This window comes from Lemur catta, chromosome 12, assembly GCF_020740605.2.
Source record: "Lemur catta isolate mLemCat1 chromosome 12, mLemCat1.pri, whole genome shotgun sequence".
Lineage (NCBI taxonomy): Eukaryota > Metazoa > Chordata > Mammalia > Primates > Lemuridae > Lemur > Lemur catta.
Window position 1 is genome coordinate 52,383,956 of NC_059139.1, and position 17,255 is coordinate 52,401,210.

At 37.1% G+C, this 17,255-nt stretch overlaps 1 protein-coding gene across 1 annotated transcript; it reads left to right on the forward strand.

Annotated features, from left to right (window-relative positions):
- The first annotated feature begins 5,645 nt into the window (after positions 1-5,645).
- On the forward strand, positions 5,646-17,033 carry ZCCHC9 (zinc finger CCHC-type containing 9). Its single transcript, XM_045565791.1, has 6 exons — positions 5,646-5,748; positions 9,002-9,411; positions 12,305-12,455; positions 12,715-12,807; positions 15,058-15,126; positions 16,420-17,033. The coding sequence occupies exons 2-6, from the start codon at positions 9,028-9,030 to the stop codon at positions 16,536-16,538; spliced, it is 816 nt and encodes a 271-aa protein (XP_045421747.1). The 5' UTR covers positions 5,646-5,748; positions 9,002-9,027; the 3' UTR covers positions 16,539-17,033.
- Positions 17,034-17,255: the final 222 nt, after the last annotated feature.

The following is a 17,255-nucleotide window of genomic DNA, read 5'->3' on the forward strand; positions in this document are numbered from 1 at the left end:
ATCGAAAATTCTATGTGAAAATAATTTCCAAACCTTAAGGTCCTATAGCAATGTAAATTATTACTAATATTATAATACTGTATTTAATCTGCTTATAGAATTAAGGTCAATGTTTTTTTTTTAAGGTCAATCTTTACAGGTTCCTAAAATGTTTTTATACTTCTTCCTTTCCACAGACTATATCATTAGCCTACATAATTTCTGGACAAAAGAAAATAAACATTAACTGTTATGCTTTAAAATTAACTTCAAAATATAACCCCTAAAACTGTATTTTGTTCTGAAGTAAATGAATACAAAACTGAAGTACTTGATGCATAAACTTCTTTTATTCATACTCTGGGGTAATATCATTTTTATATCCTTTCATCTCAATCCCTAAAGTAAGGCCTGAATTTATAAAACCACCAAACTGCCAGCAGCATCCAATTGTATTGCATATAATGCATTCTAGTGGCACAGATCCCAGTTAACAAATGAGTCTGTCAAGAGATGGCAATAAATTCTGTGTTAGGAATGCCAAAGGCAAGACCAAAGTCACTTTATAAACTTCATTGGCCAAAACTACCCTGAGACTTATTAATGAATATGAGAATGGGCTACCCACTTTTCTGAGTTTTTTTTTCTTCTGGTGGTTGCTACTGTTTTAAACTACACTAAACAACGGGTTTTAAAACATTTTGATTTGTTATTCACTCATTTATCAAATATAAAAGCACCTACCTTTCTTCTTACATTCACTCAATAAAAATTTAATGTCTTCTATATATCAATCCTGTAACATACGCATGGCATAAATAGCAACAATAAGATGCACAGGATCCATATCATTTTGATGCACTAGTGCTTACAGTCTAGCAGGGGAGACAGATAATACAGTAAGTTGTAGGCCAGAAGTATAGAAGGGGCCCTATATTCCTTCTATTCCAAATCTAATATTTACAGAGCTCCTAGAATCAATAAGGAAAAGACCAACAACCCAACAGAGAATGGGGAAATGACGTAAACTGTTGGTTCATGGAAAAGGAAATGCAAATGACTCCTAAACATAATAAAAAGATGCTCAATCTCACTTGTAATAACAGAATTGAATCTTTAAACAATATCAGTATATCATTTTCACCTATAGCAGTTTGGCAACAACCCAAAAGCGTGACAATACATTCTTTGGGGAAGCATGGGAGACAAGTGCTCTCATACATTGCTGCTAGGTATATAAATTGATCCAAGCTCTAAGGAGGAGAATGAGCAATATCTATTAAAATTTAAAATGCATATCCTTTTTGATCCAGCAATTTTACTTCTGAAAATTGATACTATAGATATATTTGCACATGTGCAAAATGACACTTTTGAGTTTTTCACTGCAGAATTTTCTATACTATAGTCTCCCCTTACCACAAGGGATATGTTCCAAGCCTCCCAAGTGGATTCCTGAAAACATGGGTAGCACCAAACCCTATATATATTCTGTGTTTTCAATCTGATAACTGAGATGGCTACTTACTGACTAACGTGCTAGTATATATAGCATGAATATGCTGGACAAAGAGATGATTCATATCCTGGGTAGGATAATGCAGAACAGCGGGAGGTTTCCCCACACTACTTAGAAGGTCGTATAGTTTAAAACTTATGAATTATTTCTGGAATTTTCCATTTGATACTTCGAACTGCGGTTGACCATAGGTAACTGAAACCATGGAAAGCACACCACAGATAAGAAAGGACTGCTGTAATAGTAAAGGATTAGAAACAACCGAGACATCCATAAAAATGGGATGGGTTAAAATGAAATTTTGGTCCCATATTCTCTCCTCTCCTTGTATGACTCTTCTTGCAGACTTATTAGGCTTTTTGATATTGTTCAGGTCTATGAGGCTCTGTTCATTTAAAAAATGTTTTCCCAATTCTTCATATTGGATAATTTCTCTTAAGCTGTCATCAAGTTCACTGCTGCTTCTGTCATTTCCATCCCACTAAACCTATCACATAAATTTTTATTTCAAATATGCTATTTTGGTACTAAAATTTCTACCTGGTTCTTTCTTATACTTTCTATTTCTCTACTGAGATATCCTATCTTTTAAATCACTTACAGCCTTTTTTTCTTATGTCTTAATTTACAGCATTCATTTACCTCCTTGAGCATAGTCATAATAGGTCCTTTAAAGACCCTAATAATTCCAACATGTGGGTCATCTTAGGGTTGCCCTCTGTTGATAATCTTTTTCCTTGAGAATGTTTCACATTCTTCTAGTTCTTTGTATATCAAGTCATTTTGGATTTTATTGTAGACATTGGGGGGGGGAAGGTTACTTGGTATATAACCTGAGCTCTGTTTCATTCCTTAAATAAAAAATTTAAGCAGGCAATTAATTTGTTCAGACTTGCATCATAGGCTTTGTCTCACTTTTTGTGAGCGGCAATTTAAATCTCAGTTGATTTATTTAAGCCTCAGAGTTTTGTCTTGTGCATGTGTGGTTCAGGGGCCAGCCTGAGACTTGTGTGGAATTATTCATCTTTTTGACTCTCTGATCTCCAGAATTCCCCCTTCTCTCTCCAGGTGTGGCTGTTGCATGCTTCTTTTCCTGGTTCTTCCAGCCAGAATGATGGCGGTGGGCTTTCTATTACAGTTTTGGCTATTTATCCTGTACCACTTTATGACTGTGGCCTACCCTCAGAGCAAAGACTCTGACGCACAAACACAAAGGGACATTCACCCATGTGCTAACTGCCTCTTCAAATTCTGACTCCCCTCCACAGTTGTCTTTTACTCTTCAGAATCCTCAGGTAGTTGTTTTTTACATATTCTCCAGAATTTATACTTATCATTAGGATGAGAGACAGTTTGAAGAAAGCTTATATCATAATAAAAACTATTTTTGTTTGAAACATAAAAATGTATTGCCCATGCAAAAAAAATAACATTAATATAATTAAAAAGAATATCTGGCAATGGTCAGTTTCTTAAACTGGGTAATGTTTACATGAATATGTGTTTTATAATTACCTCATATGCTTTATATCCTTTTCTGTATACATAATACACTTCATAATTTCTTAAATAAGGTACCAGCCCTTCATAAAAAATCTTCATCAAAACCTTGCTCCTTAACATTTACCTTGCTGATAATATTATTATGAAAATAACATAGTTACAGTACTTCAACAAGTAAATGGGAAAATGGAATAAAAAGATAATTTCTTGAACTGTTAAATACATTCTAAAAAAAAATCTCACATGGGCAAGGATAACTTAGTGAAGTATGTTTTAAAGTGGATCAAGGAGACAAACAATGCTCTGCAGTATTTCAAGGTACACAGGCTTTGGACTGAGATCTTGGTTCAAATCCTGGCTCTACCTCTTACTACCTGTGTGACCCTGGATAAATTATTTCAGCTCTCTGAACTTGTTTCCTCATTGCAAAATGGAGAAAATAACAGTACCTACTTCACAAGATCCTGGGTGGATTAATTAAGTAATGAATATAAAACATGGAACATAGTGCCAGTCACCTATAAAATGTTCAGTAAAGTTAGCTATACTTTCTTCTAAATCCCAAAGGATTTCTTCTGTGACCTATTTACTCAACTACTAATCTTTATTTGACACACCTCCACAAAAACAAACTGAGATGTTCCTTCACTTCCAGGAATGAACCTACAGTTTAAAATTAAGTATAATACTAACAAGACAAGTTATAGTTGAATGCACCCTCTAGTGGTATATATTATGTGCAAGTACCTGGCATCTATTAATAAAAAAGATAAAACCCCTTTATGAAATGTCACTAGGTTGGTACTTACAACCTGAAACCAGCTGGTTAAGGTCATTATGGTATAAGGAACACTACCAAACATCTTTTAAGAAGCTCCCTATCTTCAAGAGCCAGATTTTTTTTTTGTCTTATAAAACTTTCTCTACCATATGACCTAGGATATTTGTTATATTTACCATGCCAAATCCTAATATTCCTACAGTACTGGCTTTAATCTTTCCTTTTAAAGAAAAACGGGTCACTCTCTAGTTTGTATCAGGTAATAGGGATACAATGAACAACTTATTACACAATTCATCATGTAATTACAAATTTGAAAAGCGCCATAAGGAAGTATAAACTGCCATGAGCACAGAGGAGAGGACTGGTCTAGTACTGGGGGAGGGAGGCAGTTTACTCTGCAAGGCTTACCTGAGAATAAAATGTTAAAAGCCTTGGAGAGTGAGCAGAAAATAACTAGAAGAAAAGGAGTACTTTCCAAAGAGATGAGTATATATAAAAATCTGGAGATAGCAAGGTATCCGTGGCATTTGAGAAACTGAAGGAATAACCCTATGCATGGAGCTCCAAGAAGAAAGGGAGATTGTGCAAGGTAAGGCTAGTGAAGCAAGCAGGGACTTGATACTGTGTCAGGGAGTTTGAACTTCATCCTAAAAACAATGGGAAACGATGGAAAAGTTTAAAGCGGTAGAGAAACAATGTGACTTGGCAATCTGATTTACGTTTTCAAAAGTACCCTTGGCTATAGCATGGAAAATGGATTTAAGGGAGTGGGAGCAGAATGAATGCCCAGACCAGCTGCAGTAAGCCAGCTGAGCCATGATTAAAGCTAGTATAGGCCGGGTGCGGCGGCTCACGCCTGTAATCCTAGCCCTCTGGGAGGCCGAGGCCGGTGGATCGCTCGAGGTCAGGAGTTCGAGACCAGCCTGACACCCCTCCCCACTCTCTACTAAAAATAGAAAGAAATTATCTGGACAACTAAAAATACATATATAGAAAAAATTAGCCAGGCATGGTGGTGCATGCCTCTAGTCCCAGCTACTGGGGAGGCTGAGGCAGAAGGATCGCTTAAGCCCAGGAGTTTGAGGTTGCTGTGAGCTAGGCTGACGCCACCGCACTCACTCTAGCCCGGGCAACAAAGTGAGACTCTGTCTCCGAAAGAAAAAAAAAAAAAAAAGAGGTGGCAGTGGAGATAAAAAGAAGTGGGCATTCAAAAGGTAAAATGGGTTGAGCGTGATGATGGGAGTAGCGGTCCTGGTGAAAGGAGTGGATGTGATAATGTCATTTTTTCACTAGGCACAACTGGTGGTGGTATCTGTTTGGAAGGGGCTGCAGACAATGAGGCATTTAGGGGTCTAAAACGCTCCTCTTAAACGTTTTTGGCCACAAAGTGTGATATTTCAACTGAATGCTCAATTAGCATTGGGCAGGAAAACCATGAGGCACTGCCTCCCACCCGAGAGCCCCAAAATATCCTTTTCAGACGTCCTTCATAATAACCCAGTCCAGCTGCGCCTTTAACTTACAACTTCTTAGAATGTCCTTAGCTCCCTCCTGCAGCCAATTTCACCCGGTTTTTGTTTTCTTATTCAAAGTCCCGTTGAAAGGTCACCACCTCAAAGAAGCCTTTCGGACACCTCCCACCCAACGACCCTCCCGTCTATCTCGCCCACTACACAGTGAGTCCACAGCACTGAGCACTCTTCATCTTTGTGTCCTCAGCGTCCAGCGCAGCGCCCTTCAAACAACAAGCGCTCCACAAACTCATCCACAGCCACGTTTACCCACCAACGAGGAAGTCCTACAGGTTGTCCGTGGCGCCGCCTCGCGCCGGCCCCTCTGTGGCCCGCCGGAAGTGACGCACTCTCAGGAATGATGTACTTCCGGTCCCGAAAGTCAACGCTACCGTAGGGGGTGCGGGCTTCTCTGGCTCGCTAACTCAGCTGCTCTGGAGGACTCATGCGCGGTAAGCAACCCAGCACCGAGCAGCGGGATGAACCCCCCGGCGCCCCTGGATAGTGTAGGGTTCCCTCGCCTGTTCCTATGACCTGGCGGGACTTGTGTGGGAAGCGTGGGAGGGCAGAGGGACTGGCTGTTGAGTCCCTTAGAGCCCCCAGCGCCAGGTGGGGCTGGAGCTCCGGGCTGCGTGGCTTGTCTATGGGGGCCGGAGGCGAGATCGGCCCCAACTGTGGGGCGCCGGCCTCTGGCGACTGCGTGTCCAGCCCCGCTGGAGTCCGTGGGGCGACTGGAGTCCGTGGGCGGTGGGCCGCCGGGTCCCCCCACTTCACTCTCTTGATACCAAGAGTCTCCCCCTTCCCTGGTGCTCTGGGGAACGATAATCTACTTCCTTTGGAACAGCTCCTGTTCCCACTGTGACAGTCACAGGATGTTCAGCGACAAGTGTGTGCGTGTAAAGTGGCGTGGAGCAATTCATACCAATTCCCTGGATCCACCCTTCAGCCTGTGTCGAAGGGACGTTTCTGATGCCCGGAGCTGAGGCTTTAAGGGTGCTTGCACGGGAATGCTAAAAGTGTCGGCTTAATACAGTCATGCCTTGCTTAATGGGGATAATTCTGAGAAATGCATTAGTGATTTGCTTGTTGTGCGAACATCATAGAGGGTACTGATACAGACCTGGGTAGTATAGCCTAGTATGTATTGCTCCTAGGCTACATATCTGTACAGCATATGACTGTACTGAAAACTGTCCAGTGGGCACCAGGGACTGTTTTTATGGAAGACAGTTTTTCCACAGACTGGGGAGGGGGGAAGGTTTGGGGATGATTCAAGCGCATTACACTTATTGTGCACTTTGTTTCTATTGTTATTACATTGCAATATATAACGAAATAATTATACAACTCATCATACATTGGGGACCCCTGCATAGGCAATTGTTACATGGTAGTAAGTATTTGTATATATAAACATAGAAAAAGTACAGCAAAAATAAAGAAGATAAAAAAACAATGGTACACCTGTATAGGGCATTCACCAGGCCTGGAGCTTGTAGGACTGGAAGTTGCTCTGGATAAGTCAGTGAGTGAGTGGTGAGTGAGTGTAAAGGCCTAGGGCATTAATGTAGACTTTATAAACACTATACACTTATGGTACATAAAATTTATTTAAAAATTATTTCTTTAATAATAAAATTAGCTTACTGTAACTTTTTACTTTATAAACTTTTAAATTTTAGCTTACTGTAACTTTTTACTTTATAAACTTTTAAGTTTTTTTAAAGTTTTGACTCTTGTAATAACACTTAGCTTATAACACAAACACATTGCACAGCTATACAAAAATATTTTCTTTCATTATATCCTATTTTTAAGGTTTTTTTCTATTTTTAAATTAAAAAAAATTTTTTTGTAACCTTTTTTGTTAAAAACTAAGACACAAACACACACTTTAGCCTAAAACCTACACAGAGTCAGGATCATCAGTATCACTGTCTTCCACCTCCATATCTTGTCCCACTTGAAGGTCTCCCAGGGCAATAACCACGCAGGCAGCTGTCTTCTCCTATTTTAACAATGCCTCCTGGAATACCTCCTGAAGGACCTGCCTGAGGCTGTTTTACAGTTAACTTTTTTAAGTAGAAGGAGTATACGCTAAAATAGTGATAAAAAGTATAGAGCAGTAAATACATAAACCAGTAACATATGTATTATTAAGTATTATGTAGTGTACATGATTGTGTATGCCAGACTTTTATATGACTGGCAGCACAGTAGGTTTGTTTACACTAGTATCACCACAAGCACGGGAGTAATGGTTTCACTATGACGGTGTGACAGCCACAACATCACTAGGTGATAGGAATTTTTCAGCTCCATTATAATCAAAGGGGACCACTGCCATATATGCAGTCCACCATTGACCTACATGTTGTTATACAGTGTATGACTGTAATTGATTAATCTTTTATTATGGCTGATGTTCTCATTCATTGTAGGAAAAAAAATCAGATTACTAGGTAGTATGTAATGTAACTGTTCTGTGAAAGGGTCATGTGTACAAAGTGACTCCCAAATGCTTAAAGAGCCAAGAAACCAAAGAATGAGGTAGACAAAATCATTTGTTGGTATAGCATGATTTCTTAGGGAGACTTACAGACAGAAGCATGGTCTGGGATGGCGATAAGACAGGTAGATCTCTGCACCACAACCCCCCAGACCCAGGGTTTATATCTGGGGGAAAATATACATATTCTGGAAGGAATGTGTAGGTGGCTGAGAGAATGCTGCTGGCATCACAGTGCACCAGCATCAGGGGTGGTTTTGGAGAAAAGGTGAAAGTTATAATGAATAGATTTTCCTACATAAAGAGTAATACATCAACTAGACATTTTGAAGGCATTCCTGGACTCAGGTGGATTAGTATTTAGAAATAAAATGACTTTTGTCCCTACAGTAACCAAACCCCATTGTTCAGTTTTATGTTGGAGCCAAATAATTCATCTTAGAATAAATTATTTCTTTAAAATATATATATGCTGTAAAATGAAACCCATTTCTGAATATTAAATAATATGTATTAAGGGTATAAAAATAAGATACTTTTTGATAAGAGATTTATCTTATGATTTGAATCATAATTTAAATAGAATTGAAGATGATTTGAGATCACTGGACTGGAAGTAGCTTATACCCTGATTAGTAAGAGAGGAAGACCCAGTATCATATGTGACTGTAAAGACTTCTATATGTTTTACTTATAACTCTACTAGGAAGAGTTATAAAGACAAACTTAATGTTAAAGGACAAAATTTCTATATATTTACTAATATTCTATGCAAATGATTGCACTGAAATGGCAGACTAATCAAGAAAATTGGGAAAAAGTAGCCCTAGTGCTTAGAGATAGGAAAATAAGCAGCTAGGAAAACTGCAGAATTTGTAAAAAAATAACTTCATTCACTGCATTACTATGTGATTTATATTTTATGAAATAATTGGTTTTTTAAATTATTTTCTAATGTTAAGCAAGTCTTTATATATACTGTTTTATTGGTATAGTAGATTCTATGGTAAATGCTAAGTGCTAGATTTATATTAGAGGCATATTATAGAATTAAATATATACATAGATATTTAAATGAAGAAAAAACTGTTTTAATAATTAAAAGTTTAACATATGGGCATTTGTGAGATACAGCAATATAGTATGTATCTTTAGTTTGTTTTTTTAACGACTAACCAGCCATGCTTGTCTTAAAGATTGCTAAGGTACCTCTGATGAAACTATGACCAGGTGGGCACGAGTTACTACCACACGTAACAAGAGACCCTTGCCTGCCACGTCATGGGAGGACATGAAGAAGGAGTCCTTTGAGGGAACAAGCCAAAACCTACCAAAGCGTAAACAGGTTGAAACCAATAGGCTATCCCTTAAAAATGAAGCACCCCCAGCAAAACATAAAAAGAACAAAAAGAAAAAAGAGTATTTAAATGAAGATGTGAATGGATTCATGGAATACCTAAGACAGAACTCACAGATGGTTCACAATGGGGAGATTATAGCAACAGACATTCAGGAAGTAAGGGAAGAAATTGCAGTTGCTTTAAAGAAAGACAGTCGACGGGAAGGAAGACGATTAAAAAGACAAGCAGCAAAGAAAAATGCAATGGTGAGAGTATCGCTTCTACCATATTATTTACATAGAAACTATTATTATTATACTCACACATACATCTTAGCAGGTTCTGATTGCTCTTATGCCCTAAATTTATAAAGCTTTGGTTTTTTGTTTTTGTTTTTTTTTTTTTTTTTACCCCAGGACCAAAGGAAGGAATATAAAGCATCCTTTCCAGGGCATGTACTTTTTTTTTTTTTTTTTAGCACATATATGCTAAGCACTTGGTATACTGGTTAGTTAATTACAACAACACTACAAAGATGACAGCATGATTCCCATATTATGGGTGGAAAACAGGTTAAGTAACTTGCTGGAAAAAAGCCATTTAGCTAGTAGCAGAGGTGAAATAAAAAAACCCTGTCTGGCCAGGTGCAGTGGCTCATGCCTGTAATCCTAGCACTCTGGGAGGCCGAGGCGGGCGGATTGTTTGAGCTCAGGAGTTCGAGACCAGCCTGAGCAAGAGTGAGACCCCGTCTCTACTAAACATAGAAAGAAATTATACGGACAGCTAAAAATATATATAGAAAAATTAGCCGGGCATGGTGGCGCATGCCTGTAGTCCCAGCTACCCGGGAGGCCGAGGCAGGAGGATTGCCTGAGCCCAGGAGTTTGAGGTTGCTGTGAGCTAGGCTGATGCCACGGCACTCTAGCCCGGGCAACAGAGTAAGACTCTGTCTCAAAAAAAAAAAAAAAACAAAAAAAACCCTGTCTGACTTCAAAACCTGTGTTCTTACCTCTGCCATCCAGTAGCCTTTTTCCAAATAACCATTAAGAAAATGTCAAAATAATGAAGAAGATGAGGTACAGTAGATTAAATGTGTGTGGTACTTGTTACTTGGAAAGGTGTTCTTTTGTCTTTATTCATGAAAAACTGTGGCTCAGGAAAGAGATCTGCATGAATCACCCTGATTAGTAACAGCAGAGTAATAGCAGAGTTAAAACTCCTTGAGATGCTCCCTATTCATTGCTCCCTCCTTCCCCATATTGCATTTAGAGGAACGCTGGGGGCAGCAGGTTATTTCTGTAGTGCCTGGCCCTAGGTTTTAAAGTATGTCAGACACAGGAAATGAAATACTTAGTATAATTCTTTCCCTTCTCTAAGTGAGTTTTCCAAGTCTCCTAGCAGGATACCTCTAAGAATGAGGACTTGTTGCCAGTTATCACACTTTCATTTTTTCTTAAGATCACTAAATGTAGAGCACTGTTTGCACCAATGCAAGGTTGAAATGTTATAGCCTCCATAAATGTGGCTTTTGACTATTTACAGGATTAGTTCTGTGCATTGTCATATTTAAAGATAATTATTTAGAGATAATACTGATGAAAAACATTCCATATGGAAAAATTTGGATAGAAAAAACAATCATTTCTATTGGGAACAGAATAGGTAGAATTTTGTCTAAATTGTAAAGTTAGTTATTTGTAAATGTTTTAAGTCAAATAAGTTGATTTTACGTAGAAAGATAATTTAGTTGACATAGGCAGTATGGTGAATTGCATACCATTTGAAAAAGTTTACTGTTGTCACCTCTTAAGAAAAGCTTTATGTTTGTAACTAAAGGGAAAGGATGTTGGTGTGGTTTTTTTTTTTTTAAAGGAATGGTTCATAAATAATATATGACTTGTGACCTACTGTCAATTTACTTTCTTCCTATTTTTTTAATGCTTCATACTAACCATCAATTCTTAAATGCTGATAAGTTGATTAGAAATTTACCAGTCAGCTCTCCACAATACCATCTTTAATTTTAGAACCATTCAAGAAATTTGTATTTGGTGATGATTAGGTTTTAAAGGTCAAGGCAATAAACTATTGGCTGAGTAGACACCACCTTGACTTCACCAAAAAGCCAGGACTTCCCATGGCGCTGGTCGAGGTTTTAGCAGTAGCTTTCCCTGCAGTTGTAAAATAAATGCAGCGCATTCTAAATGTAGAAGTTACTAAAGAATTTAAAGGTACTCATTGTTTTTCAATATGTTATTAAAAAGGAAAAATAGAAAGTGAGGACAGAGTTGCAAAATATGTTTTATTTTGCCTGTTGAATTTGCTTTTTTAAAAACCTGTGCTTATTTTGAAAAATATAATTAAATGATTAACAATTTGTTATCTAAGAAATATATATACCTTTTTCCTGTTTAAATAAAATAATTTAAATGTCTGTCATCTTTGATTATGGATGATAAAAAAAATCCTGCAAATTGCTAGGTAGTATGTAAATAACTGAATGTTGTTCAGTTTCATGTTGGAGACAAATAATTCATCTCAGAATAAATTATTCCTCTAAAATGTATTGTGTATGTATTCTAAAAATGGAACCTCTCTTTCTGAATATTAAAGAATATATGTTAAGGATCTATATTTTACCATGAAATATATCTTATGATTTGAATCATAATTTAAATAGAAATGTTTGACCCAAATTTATTCAATTATGTAAACTTTAAAAGAACAAATTTTTAAAAAAAAATTTTGGGGTACATAATAGTTGTACACAAGTATTAATTTTGAGTGATAATTTTTAGAGCCATTGTCTGTCTTCTACAGAAGACTCCATATTTCTACTGCAGACACCCTTGTTAAGGAAATGAATAGTCCCTATTTACTCAATTCATTTAAGCAATTGCCTTCTACAAAGCCCTATATAATATCGCTTCTGAGATTGATAGATTAATAAATTGAGGGTTTTCAAAAGCATTGAGACCCTCTGTTGGAAATGACATCTCTTATTGATGAGGAATGTGTGAAACACTTTTTTCTACAAATAAGATATTGAGATTTCAAAAAAACTAAGATGATAAATGTTTTAAAGGTATTTTTGATAACAAGAGTTGATAAAATCTCATGTAGTTTTTCAGTGTGGCAACTCACATTTTGTTTTCCCAGGTATGTTTCCATTGTAGAAAACCTGGTCATGGAATTGCAGATTGCCCAGCCGCCCTTGAAAATCAAGATATGGGCACTGGAATATGTTACCGGTGTGGGTCCACAGAGCATGAAATAACCAAGTGTAAGGCTAAAGTAGACCCAGCTGTTGGTATGTTTCCCTATCAGTTTTTTTTTTTTTTTGGGGGGGGGGCGTTGGTGGGGAAAGTAGCCAATAAACAGACAACTGGGTATTTTTTTGTTGTTGACAGAATTTGTTATGAGTGTGCCACTTAATATTTTGAGATCATGTGAGATTAAATTTTAAGTTATATAAAAAATATTTTCTATTCAGAATATTTTAAAATAATGTGAATTATATGACTTACCATATACATTATCAGCTTAATAGGAACTGTTAATTCTTACAGGTGAATTTCCTTTTGCAAAATGTTTTGTTTGTGGGGAAATGGGACACCTGTCTAGATCTTGTCCTGATAATCCCAAAGGACTCTATGCCGATGGTGAGTACTGTTATCCTCATATATCAAAAACAGTGAGTCATCATGCAGAGTCGTGATTTAATTTTACACTCAATCAGTTCATGAGTAAATTCTTGAATAAGTAGCAAAACCTTGAGAATTTCATTATTTTTATCAAGTGCTATCTATGTACTGGGCTTTTTGTGCAATATGACTTGACACATTAATAAATCGGAAAAAACTAAGATATATATTTCAAACTGTATTTGCTTTAACATTTGTGAGAGTATGTTATACATTTCAGCTTTTAGACATAACAGAAGCAGAGGGATTATATCTTAAACTAATATAAGATTTTAAAAATAGTGTTGTATATTTATCTTAACCCAGCATGCCATTTTGGTAGAAGGGCTCATATATACTATTCAATATTGTGGTAATTTTTGTTTCTGAATGTTTTTCTTAGCTAATTGCCTGGCATGGGATCATATAGCTTTTTTTTTTTTTTTTTTTTTTTTTTGAGACAGAGCATCACTCTGCCTGGGCTAGAGTGCTGTGGTGTCAGCCTAGCTCACAGCAACCTCAAACTCCTGGGCTCAAGTGATCCTACTGCCTCAGCCTCCTGAGTAGCTGGGAATACCGGCAGGCACCACCATGCCCAGCTAATTTTTTCTATATATGTTTTTTAGTTGTCCAACTAATTTCTTTCTATTTTTTTAGTAGAGACAGGGTCTCACGCTTGCTTAGGCTGGTCTTGAACTCCTGAGCTTAGACGATCTGCCAGCCTTGGCCTCCCAGAGTGCTAGGATTATAGGCATGAGCCACCGCACCCGGCCCATATAGCTTTTTAATCTTTAGTTCAGCTAATGTCTTAAGGTCCGTGCACTAAAGTCTGTACTGTCTAAACCTTTAAGGAGGTTGTTGTCAGTTAATACTATGGCTATTGCTATCAGGTTCTGCACACCTCTTGTGTCATGTTCTGGGGTCTCTGCTGGAAAAGTCCAGTGAGAAAGCATAGCTTCTGGAGTCAGTCAGACTTGAGTTATAGCCCCAGCACCACCACTCACTAGCTGTGGGACTTTGGCAAATTACTAAACTTGTCTCATCTCAGTTTCCTCACCTGTAAAATGGAGATGATAAAACTGTATTTTATTGATTCTAAGACGCATGTTTTTTCACATTTTATTATCTCCAAAATCAGAATGTATCTTAACATTGTTACGTCCTGCATAATTAACTGCTTTTTTTCTTTCTGAGAGGTATGTGAAATAATGATAATAATTATAATCAAAGATGTCTTAGATTTGATAAATTATGGTATTTACCTAGAAGAGTTGTTATGAGGATTAAAATAGATTATTCAAGAGCCTCTTCTATTTCACTGTGGCATATAAATCAGTAAAGAGGCCTGGGCCTAGAAAATACTCAAAGGTGCATTTCAGTTTTGAGCTTATAAAACTGGTCACATAACATGACTAATGACCAAAAATGGCTTTGGATGGTCAACCAAAATGACTAGATATAAAAAAAAGTGCACCGAGGAGAGTAGGTCACATAGATGTGAGAATTCAGCCAGATTTATATCCTATTGGGTCATTTTTCTGACTAAGCCACTCAACATTATGAGCATGATCATGATAATGTTTGACTGTTAAGCAAATGTTTGACCATTAGGTGAAAGACCCATTTTAGAAGCCACGTGTGTTTTATGTAATTCACAATCCTGGAATGTTGCTTAAATTAGGCAGATGGGCATTTTTATTAGGATTAGGGTGCCTAGCAGGTGGAAGACACAGAAACAAAAGTCATTTTCATTCCTTTTATAAATGCTTATGCCCATCTGACCTGTAGTGTAGAGCCCTTTTTTTTTTATGTGTGGGTCATTGACTATTTGAGAATCTGACATATTCTTCAGAAAACTGCATCTGCATACAGCTTTTGTTTACAGGTCCAAGTGTTCACAGTCCCTTGACTGTCTAACCATGGTTAAGATCCAAGTGCAGTGGCTCTTGGACAAATGCCTTCCACTTCCTCTCTCTTCTCTTCCCCACCTCTCCCCTGAAGGCCAGGTGCAAGAAGCAGTGGGTGGGTACAATTTAGTGCTCTTTGAGATTAAAAGGAATGGAGAATGAATTATTGAAAGGAATAGTGGCACCTACCTATGTTCCTGGCTCCAGCTACCTTTACAGCTGACAAATATGTGAGGATCAAATAAGATATGAAAGTGCTTTGTGATGTTAAAAACCCCATGAACGTATGAAATGTTATGCAGTGACTTTGTTCTTTTAATAGGTGGTGGTTGCAAACTTTGTGGCTCTGTGAAACATTTTAAGAAAGATTGCCCTGAAAGTCAGAATTCAGGTGAGATCCTTGGGCTTCCCCTTAGGAAGGGGTGAGATTAGTATTTCTCTGTATTTTTGCTCCATTTTGTTATTAATAACTCATTGAGGTACTACTGATTTTAAGGCAACTGTTTTCCTACTGCAGCAATGACTTAATCATGTCTTTGTCAGCAGTAGACACAGTATTGAGTAACTGAGCATTAGCAACTATGCTCAGCTGGAAAAAAAAAGTGACCAATAAGCCTTAGGGGACCCTGATTTTATAAAGCATCTCATTCATAAGCATTTATATTTGCTAACTGATGAATTAATTACATCAATAGAGCCAATTCTATTACAGAAAAGTATTGATTCACTAAGAGAAAATTAAAGATATGAAAATAACTTTCAATAGTTTATGATTGAGCGTCCTCATATATGCTTTGCTTTGTGTGTACCTAAAGGATTCAGAGTTGATTGCAAAAACCGCCAAAAATATTTAAAATGTATTATCCACACAGCAACTGGCTAGTTATTTTCTTCGTGATGAAATATTAGTCTCGTTCATCAAAACCTCATCAGTGTTCACTATACCTGTGGCAGACTTTTGAGGAAATGGAGACCATTATTACATTAGTTTGCCTGGATTACAATGATGATAATCCTGTGTGAAAGAAAGCAAGACAGTAGGATAGCCCAGTAGCGCAGTAGTGCTTCTTAGAGAAAAAGCACATTTCTTTTTATTTCATGCAGTCACAGTACTGCACAAATAAGTCTGCCCATTCTTCCTACCCCTAACATTTAAATTTGAAAACCAAGAGTTCTTGTTTACAATCTTGTCTAGAAGAAGATAGTCTTTACTACATTGTAGGCAATGCGATTGAAATGATGAAGTGGAATTTGAATTCTCCCTCCTGGGAGGATTACCACTTCCCAAATGACAAGACTGACAAGCAGATGTTGTATAATTTCACAGGTGGAATCTTGTGCATTTAAAACTGATGCTTCATAAGTCTTGCTGTTTACAGACTCTTGGAATTCATTGACTCTATAATGATGAACTCTGGGAAAGAATGAAAGAGCTTTCTCATCAATTTGTGCATTGCAGAGTAGTTGCCGCATTTCCCTAATTGGGATGAGAAATTGCCTGTGGTACTCTGAAATCAAGGGTTATAATCAATTATAGAATTGCTCACTTTCCTCTAGTGATGGAGTCTTCCTTCCTTGTGATTATTCATGTGAAAACTAGTTCCCTTTCTAAACCAATACCAATTTAAGTGGATGCATTTGATTACTATTTTTCTCATATTCTGACTTTTCTGTTCCTTTTCAGATCGAATGGTCACAGTTGGTCGCTGGGCAAAGGGAATGAGTGCAGACTATGAAGAAATTTTGGATACACCTAAACCACAGAAACCCAAAACAAAGATACCTAAAATTGTTAATTTTTGATAAAACTAGCACTATTGTTAGTTACCACCTCATTGTTACTTTCTAAAGTGGGCCTACTTCACTAATTAGAGCTAGGCTCCCTTGGAGCTAAGCCTATATTGTAGACATCAGTATGATCTGGGAGTGGTCAAAACCAGTTTTCTGCATTCTGTCCATCAAAGGGTACCTCTGCCAATGTTTGGAGAAAATCACTGAAGAAAAAAGAATGAGATGATTAAATTGGACTTTCTAAAAAAACATATTTTTAACAGATGGAACTTAGACATATCTAAGTTGTTATATACCTGATTGTAACAGTCATCTTTTTTAAAAGCAAAATTATGCATAAATGTAAACCATCCCTAACAAAGGGTATTCCTTATTTTTGGAAATGAATTTTCGGTTATATTGTTTTCTTGGTTCAAAGTATCAATTTATCATTATAGTAGAAATTTATTTATAAGTTGCCACAAAGTCTGTATTTTCAAAATATTGAATAAAAACACACTTGCTATTTGCTTATTTTTCTGAACGCCTGATTCTGGATTAAACTAGCCATTGTTGATTAATATCCATGTAACAGTCCCTTTGGAAATATCTTTTATGAATCCTAGATGAGGGCAAACAAGAATTTGGTTAGTTTTTGTTTTTGTTTTGACATAAAGAATTACAAGTTATTAAAGTTAAAATGTACCTCACCTTAACAGCAGCTCTTTTTTGCCCTTGATTTTCAAGAGA